The following is an 8,338-nucleotide window of genomic DNA, read 5'->3' as shown; positions in this document are numbered from 1 at the left end:
CGTGTGCAAAAAAGACAAAAAATTGTGTCATAGAATGCTATTTAGAAGCACTGAAATTTTTCTTTTTTACGGAGACAAAACAAAAGGACAATTTTTCACAAAACTTTGTGCCGCGCACATACATTTGCGACATGTATGCATGGAATTTTCTTTTGATTTTTTTGAGATTTTAAAACATGCTTAAAATGCATTTTTTGAAAAGTGGGTGCAGATGCCCCTGGGTTAGGACGTGCCCACTCGTTGAAGATTAGCTACTCATTTGCTTTCTTGCGATCCTCGTCCTGTCTATTCCCTCCGTCCCATAACATAATATAAAAGCGTTTTTAACTTCACATTAGTGTAAAAAATGCTCTTATATTATACAAGGGAGGGGGTACTTTTTTGGCAAACATTTTCAGTTCTCTATTGTTGCTGTTCTGAACTTCTGATGCGTATTAAGACCTATAATTAGATGGAAGTTGCAGCCTAGACCTTATACACTTTCTGAGCGGTCGTCGATCAATGTGTGCTGCTTTTGCTACCCTTTCTTGATTGGTTTATCTTGTATATCGGCTCCTAGGTTTCAAGAAGGTTCTGGACTCGGTTTCCGTTGCCCAAAGATAATTTGAGCTGGACTGTACTAGCTCCGGGACCTGCGAATTGTCTACACACATAGAGTTCATAAATATGTGCCATTACTTTGACCCTCCAATTATATATCACATGAAAGACTAAATACAAAATTCTGGTTGTTGCTGAATTAGAAAAACAACCATCTGTAAGCAAGCAACTCCTTCAAATCTTTCGGTGGCCTGTCACTCACCTCTTCCAGTCATTTGGCTCCCAGCAGATGTAATGATTTCGTAATACAACTTTGGATTGTGTGAAACTCCCATTGTAAGTTTGTAACTACAGGCAACGTACTTACTTATCAACACTCGATAATAATGTTCTGTAATTATAATATTACATGGCTGGGCACCGACGATCGTACGAGTGCAGCAGGACGATGCCGGCCATCACACACGCACATCGCCGCCGCTGCTGTTTGTCTGGCGATCGCGGCTGCTGCTCGTCTGACGATCGCGGCCGATTTCCATGTTTCGAAGCAGCCGGCTGCAGATCCTTCTGATCCGGCGCCCCCCCGGCACCGGCAGAGATCGCCTTCGCCTCCCGCCGGGGGGCTGCGACGATGACGACGACGACGACGACGCGATGTCGCTTGTGGCGGAGACGATCGTCGGGATGCTGCCTCGGCAGATTGGGCAGGAGTTCTGCTCGGACAGCCACCTCACGATGCAGTGGGAGTGGTACAGGTGGCCGCAGGGGAGCCGGAGCGCGGGCGCCGACGGCGGGAGGGGGTCGGTGCAGACGACGCAGTCCAGCCCGGCCTCCGTGACGGCGACGGTGGGCAGGGCGGCGATGGACTCCGGCGGCGCCGCCTGTGACCCGCCGCGTTGGAGAGGCGTGTCGAACTCGAACACGCTGTCGTTGGCGGCCATAGACGCCGCCGCCGCTTGTGGCCCGCCGCGTTGGACTTGGAGCGGCACGTCGAGCATGGCATGGTAGGTAGAGACATGCGGCGGCGGCGGAGGAGGCTGTGGCGGGCTGTCATCATCGGAGTCGGAGTGGTTGAATAGGAATTCATCCCATGTACCAGCGGACGCCAGCGGCAGCCAAGGCGGAGGCGGAGGAGGAAGCAGATCATGAGGCGGTGACGTGGCCTCCTCGGCGGTGGAGGAGCGCAGGGTCAAAGGAAACGACTCGGATAGTAGATCGCCGTCGCCGTGGTGGAACGGCGGCGGGGGCGGGGGAGGCGGCGACGCCAGCAGAGGGGAGGAGCAGGCGGTGGAGTACGGGGACGACAGGGGAGAGACGGCGGGCGAGGACCGGCGCTGCTCGCAAAGGAGCCGGAATTCCCGACATGCCGCTGAGCGCTCGGGGCAGTAGGAGGACGGCACGGGAGCGGTCGGCGAGGCGGCGCTGCCGCTCGACGTCGCAGGCGGTGGTCCTGTGGAGGAAAACGAGGGTCCTGTGCGCGGGGACACCGGAGTCCGCGGCCGCGCCGTCGTGAAGGAAGACCACGACGACGAGACGCACGGGGCCGGCGGTGGCGTGGAAGAGGTGAACGGAGCAGGCGGCCAGGGTAGGGCGCACAGGGGCGGTGGAGGCGGCGGCAGCGCGGGGGAGTCGTCGAGGTAGTCCCGGCGGCAACGGGGGCAGAGGGTGAAGTGGAAGGGGGAGGACGGGGCGGGGAGCTCCAGCCGGGCGGCGCAGGTGTGGCAGCAGAAGCTCACGGCGTCGGGCGAGGCCATGGCGCGGGCTCCCCGAGCTCCGGCCGGGTCGCGCCCTGGCTCCTCCTCCATGTCCCCGATACCATCGATCGGCCGAGACGCGGGGCGGCTCTGCTCGGCTCGGTCTAGTCTCTAGTGATTGTTGTGCTGGCTCGAGCGTGTTCTCCTTTCTCCTCGTCCCTTTGGATGGAGGGCTTTCCACGCTTGCGTGACTAAGAAAGAGCCCGACATCAAAGTTTGCATAGTTTAATTAATGAACCTTCGCTTGTCGCTCTGCTGACTAAGTGACTATATTTTATGTGGCTGTTCACGCATGTCGCTTTCTCGGCTCAGGCGGTGGCCACCGAGAGCTCAGAGCTGAGAGCAGATCTGCCAGAACAAAGAGATTTCGCGCAGGAGTTTCAATGGATACAAAATTTTCTAGGAAATTTTTCCTGCGACGTTTTCGAACGTAGGAATAGAAAACAGAACATGGCTTCAAAGGATTGGCTTCATATCTTCACGTTTTTTATTACAGGAAAATAGCGTACATCTTCAGGCGCACAGTCGGGCCACAAAAGCCTAGCAATGTTGCCGAACCGCAGGGCATTTCGGAGCTTCACAAGCAGTCCAAAGCACGGCGCGGAGCTAACAATGTTGTGAGTTCATGGGCTAATGCTGGAATGTCTAGTACCACATCTTGTAAAAATTAAGAGATTTCTTAGATTCTTGGGATGTTCGTAGATTTTCACGAGGAACAACCTAAATTATCCGATGAAAATCTATGAGAAGGGGTCCTTGGTATTGAACTTCTGCCTTTTATTTCAAGGGCTGCCTGGGGAAAGGTAACAACACTATTTTTTTTTAAACGGATAAAAGGTAAGAACACTATGGAGCTACTTCATTTGGTACTTTCGAAACTTTGACGCTTTTCATCGTCACACTGACTCACAATCGCAGACAGCTCCTGCAGACGACACTCGACACTGCTCTTTGTTAGCAGATTGATGTGAAGATGTCACAATACACTCGCCGATCAAAGACCGAATTAATCAATAAGATCAGTGGGTTGCAATTTGCAAACTTCGTAACCAAGCTAGCCAGGAACAAGATGTAGTAAACCTACTGCTACATCCGTGGGAAATGGCATGTATACCCAACAAAGTTTGCCACATAATAGCAGGGATATGCCAGAAATGACGGCCTTTACCATTTCGAAAAAAGAAATGACGGCCTTTATAGTTGTGCCACATGGGGCACAGAGAGATGGGCAACAGACTCGATGCCCTATTGTTGATCTACAATAAACTGGCCAACTGACTCAATTTCCTATTGATCAGCATTAGTAGTTCTGATGATTCAGAGCTCAAACATTCACTTGATCTAATAGCCATGTCATTCTGGGGAACACTGTCCAGCAATGGATCGGATGAATGGGAAACACGGCTACAGACCTGTTTACCAGGCGAGAGAACACGGGTACATGTAAATTTAACGGCACAAACCGTGCGGACATTACAGAAAGATATTGTGCTAGAACGGTAATTCTGGGAAATTGCACAGCAATTTGTAAATGGTGTAACATGAACAAAAAAATCAAACTGGCGCACAACTGCAGTAGAAACCCAAGTAGCCTGCCTTCTGAGAAAGAGGGTAGTTCCAAGTGGCATGCCAGTAGGTGTCAAAAAAAAAAGTGGCATGCCAGTTCCAAAAACAGGTTACACAAACCGTGTACATTGTCAGAGGCGTGACATCCAAAATTAGCAGTTTGAAGCTACAATGGGAATTGTGTTAAAACGGTAATTGTAGGAAATTGCACAGCAATTTGTAGATGGTGTAACGAACAAAAAAAAAATCAAACTGGCGCACAACTGCAGTAGAAACCCAAGTAGCTTGCCTTCTGAGACAGAGGGTAGTTCCAAGTGGCATGCCAGTTCCGAAAACAAGTTACACAAACCGCGTACATTGTCAGAGGCGTCACATCCAAAATTAGCAGTTTGAAGCTATTACGGGAATGGTTGAATTCCCTTAATTATACTATATACGTGTGTAACGGACCTCCAAAGCTAGATAAAAAATATGAGAGCAGAGCAACTAGTTCAGGTCTTCATAGCAATTTAGATCTGCCCAGTTAACAGAAGATACGATTGGACATGCAGTCCCCACACCATGCATCTCAGATTAAACTTGCAGATGCCGCGTACAAACTTTTTCAGTTATTTTAAGCATGGAAACGACTGTCCAAGTTATCATAAACAAATTAGTAAATATGACCGTTTCCAGATATATCAGTAATATAAAATCACTAGTATGATAAGTTGGTAACCAATGGCCAGGCATTGCTCAAGACTTTTATCTTCGAAAGAAAACAGGATGTCTTGACATAAAGCATTAAGGTAACAAAAAAGTAACTCTCCTTGTAAGTTATAAGTAGACATGGAATCCTATGATAGTTTGGTAACAATTTTGGTAGCCAGCAAACACAGCAACTAGCCAAATCAGATTCTCATTCTCTTGTAACTACAGAATACAAGCTGGTAAGGATAAATCTCCGTGCAATCTAAATAAATAAAAATACAAAAGCAGATAAATGAAATGTGTACCGATACACCCAAAACAAATGCCAAATCAAGGTAAACTTACATCAACTCTGTACACTAACATTGCTTATAACGCAGGTTCCAACTTCATGGCATCGGTGGATAAACATCTGCACCAGAATAGCGACAAGGTCAAAATTGAAATTTCTCATACTGGCAATGATGAATAACCTGAGAATATTTGTATTAACCCCAGCTAGAAATTACCTTCAACAGCCCAGGACAGCTGAATGTGCTCATGCCGTTGAACTAACAATATATCAATCAGTGGGGCTACCGTATACACAAGAATGCCTCAAAAATCCAAACCAAAAGGTAAATCTGACACCTACTTCTTCCACATTAGAAGCACTCACTCATTTGTTGGACGAAACACGGCTGTAGTATTCAGTGAAGTCTAAACGGAAGAGAAGGAACTTTAAATCAACATGCTGCTGCAGGGGCAACTGGGAGATAAATGAATCAAGAGAAGCTGTATAATCTTTTGCAATGCTGTCCAAATCTTCACCCATTTTCAGAAAAAGTTCCCCGGCGAGTTGAATCATAGCTTTTCTGCCCCCCTCCAGCCATGAACCTGTTTCCTTGGTTTTTGTTTTCGATTTACCTTTTCCCCTGCAGTAAGAAGGAAAACTTAAAAGTAAACCAAACAGTAGATGTGATAAAGATTTTGAGGGAAAGATGTTATTAGCTATTTCTGCAATAATCTAACCTTAGTTGCAACTCATATATCCGTTCAAACCACCTATCAGCATGGCTGCGGAACTGTAATATGATGTCAAACAAGGCAAAAAGATTTCTCAAAATTCCCAGGGACCGCTCGCCCAGGAGAGACTTCTCGACAATTGAAGTGAGATATTTATCATGTCCCAGGAGAAGATCGTCTAAATCTTTTGCTGCATCCATTTCTTCTGAAAAACGAGCCCAGGAAACCTCTAGGACCTCAAACATAATGTAGTACTGGAAGTTGGTCACAAAATGGTTCATTTCATTAAACAGTACTTGGCATTTCCGAAGAACTGAAACAAATTGAGCCCTGATGCTTGCCCCTTCCTTGTAAAATGGAGAAGAAAGAATGCAATTAGGCTTCATTGTCTTCCAGACTCCGGTCAAGGAATGGTCAACACGCTTAAGCTTCCATAGGAAGTTGAATATCTTGAGGTACATCTTCATGACTGAAGCTGTGAACACCGTGTCCAGAGGGACCCTAGCATCATACTCCAAGGAGAAGACATCCCAGCCAACATCACCATCTCCGTGATCCATCATCTTTACTTTTATCCGGTCCAAGATGTCACGGTCATCATATTGTGTGTCAGATGCACGTATTGCAGTTTCAAGCAAGCCAGCAAAGTGGAAGGGGCTAATTCTATTGGCTGGTTCTGACAACTCAGGACCAACAACATCCATCAGATACTGAACAAAATCACCCTGCCCGAGAAGCAAATACCTCTTGATAGCAAGACAATGGTCTTTAAATCGATATCGCTTATGAATTACGTCCATCAGACGTTGATCAATCCTCTTGGCTGCTTCTACCACCAATGACTCCAAAGCGTCAATCTGCCCATAACCAAGCCCACCTCGACTAGTTGTGGTGCCAACATAGGCTGCAGCCTCAGTGGCAGCCTCAGCCCAGCCATTATCATCACAGCAAACTCTGAGAAAGTTGATTGACTTCCCCGTTCTAAGGATCCGTTGTGCCAGCACCGGAGAAATGAAAGACGGTAGCATATCAGACTGAATAAGGTAGCCCTCCCGCCACAAAGATTCAGCCTTGACTGGCTGCCCAAGGATGAAGAACTCGCCAAATACATCCTCCAATTCACCCTCAAGCACCCAGCTCCGGACCATTTCAAACAGTGGTGAGCACACTCGCCGCAGCAAGCGGCCCATAAAATCTTGAACCATGGGATCCCCATGCTGTGCGTGCCCATGGATCGCACCAGCCATCCCACCACCTCTCAAGCCACGGCATCCATCCACCAAGACAGCCATTAAGCGCATTCTCACTGTAGGCCCAGCAAGCCACACAACAAGGCGCCGCAGTGAGAGGTAATTGCCTGACACACCCGAATCAGATCCAGGTGTTGGAATTGGATTTAACGAGTATGACTCTAGAACGGCAAGCAGCTTGTAATAATCAGATAGTTCCTCCTGTAGAGCTGAGCAGAAGGCCTGGGCAACAGTGCCTACCTCGGTGGCGGCATGAGAGGGCAAGCGGCTTACATTGTCGGAAATGAAGCCTCGCACCTTGCGGAACAGCCACCCGACCTCACACAGCTTGCGTACCAGGGTGCGAGTGGAGCGGGGCACGCGGACGCCATCGGGCAGGTCGTAGGCGTCGCTGCCCTTGTCATACCGGACGTACCGGCCGTCAATGCCCTGGCAGGCGTAGAGCACGTCGCGCACCAGCGCGGCCTCCGACACCTCCGTCTCGTCGAGGACCAGCTCGGTGTACTCCCGCAGCGCGATCTCGCGGATGTTGTCCGGATCCTTGGAGACCAGCACCACGCCACCGGCCGGCGTGCCGGGCGCCCGCGAGGCCTGCTTGCCCCCGGCCGCCGGCGGCGCGGCGGTGGGGAGGTTGGGGAGGCAGGAGGAGGCGGCGGCGGCCCCGCGGCGGTGGGAGGAGAGCGAGTCGAGCAGGTAGAGGAGGGGCCAGAGCGAGGCGGGGCGGGATCGGGCGGAGAGCTTGGAGTGGAGGTCGGCGAAGGCGAGGGCGTCGTCGGGGCGGCCGGAGGCGGCGAGGCGGCGCTTGATGGCCTCCGCGACCGCGTGCTCGTCGGGGAGGACGGCGGGGGCGAGGCGGCTGGAGAGCAGCCGGTGCGCGAACCGCAGCGCGCCGCCCGCGTCGCGGCCCCCGCCGCCGGATTCGGCGGGGGCGAGGCGGAGGACGAGCTCCTTGATGAGATCCTGGGCCTGGTGGTCGTCCATGGGGGCGCTGGGGTTCGAGCCGGACGGCTGAGTTGGATGGAGGTTTGGGAATTTTCCGGGGTGGGTGGTTTCTCTGTCCCTCTGCTTTGTTTTGTATTTTTTGGGCGTTTGGATTTGTGTCACGGCCAATTCCATCATTTTGAGCGCGGCGAGGAATCTTTTTGAAAAGGGAATTGGCTAGATGCAAGTCGCTAAAAAACGAGTTTGGATGAGTCGATTCTTCAGAGCCGTCGTCTGTAAAATGGACGGCGAGATTATCTTCTTCAACTTTTCGCTTTCTTCTTCCTGCGCTTGCTTCGTCCTGCCGTCGTCGGCCTAGCCGCCTGCTTCCGCCGCCCGTGGCGCTCCCGCGCAGCCTCACCGCACCGCCCTTCCCCAACCACAAACCATCGTCATGCTGTCACCCCCAGCCATCCCTCTGCCCCCCGCGTCAACGGAGATTTTCCCCGATGAATTTGGACCATCGTCGTGCTGCCGCCCCCACTCCCCCATCTATATAGATGATGGGGTACCCCTCCAGTGAGCTCCTTCCTTCCCTCCGGCTTCCCTCTG

At 50.9% G+C, this 8,338-nt stretch overlaps 1 protein-coding gene across 1 annotated transcript; it reads right to left on the bottom strand.

Moving 5' to 3' along the window:
- Window positions 1-4,742: 4,742 nt before the first annotated feature.
- LOC123103918 (gamma-tubulin complex component 3) lies at window positions 4,743-7,867 on the bottom strand. Its single transcript, XM_044525613.1, has 3 exons — window positions 5,562-7,867; window positions 5,060-5,464; window positions 4,743-4,962 (listed from the first exon to the last, which is right to left on the bottom strand). Exons 1-2 carry the CDS (start codon window positions 7,784-7,786, stop codon window positions 5,209-5,211), a joined length of 2,481 nt encoding a protein of 826 aa, XP_044381548.1. The 5' UTR covers window positions 7,787-7,867; the 3' UTR covers window positions 4,743-4,962; window positions 5,060-5,208.
- Between the last annotated feature and the right edge of the window lie 471 nt (window positions 7,868-8,338).

Source organism: Triticum aestivum, chromosome 5A (assembly GCF_018294505.1).
Source record: "Triticum aestivum cultivar Chinese Spring chromosome 5A, IWGSC CS RefSeq v2.1, whole genome shotgun sequence".
NCBI lineage: Eukaryota > Viridiplantae > Streptophyta > Magnoliopsida > Poales > Poaceae > Triticum > Triticum aestivum.
The sequence above is the reverse complement of the archived record's forward strand: the minus strand, read 5'-3'. Positions and strand labels throughout refer to the sequence as shown.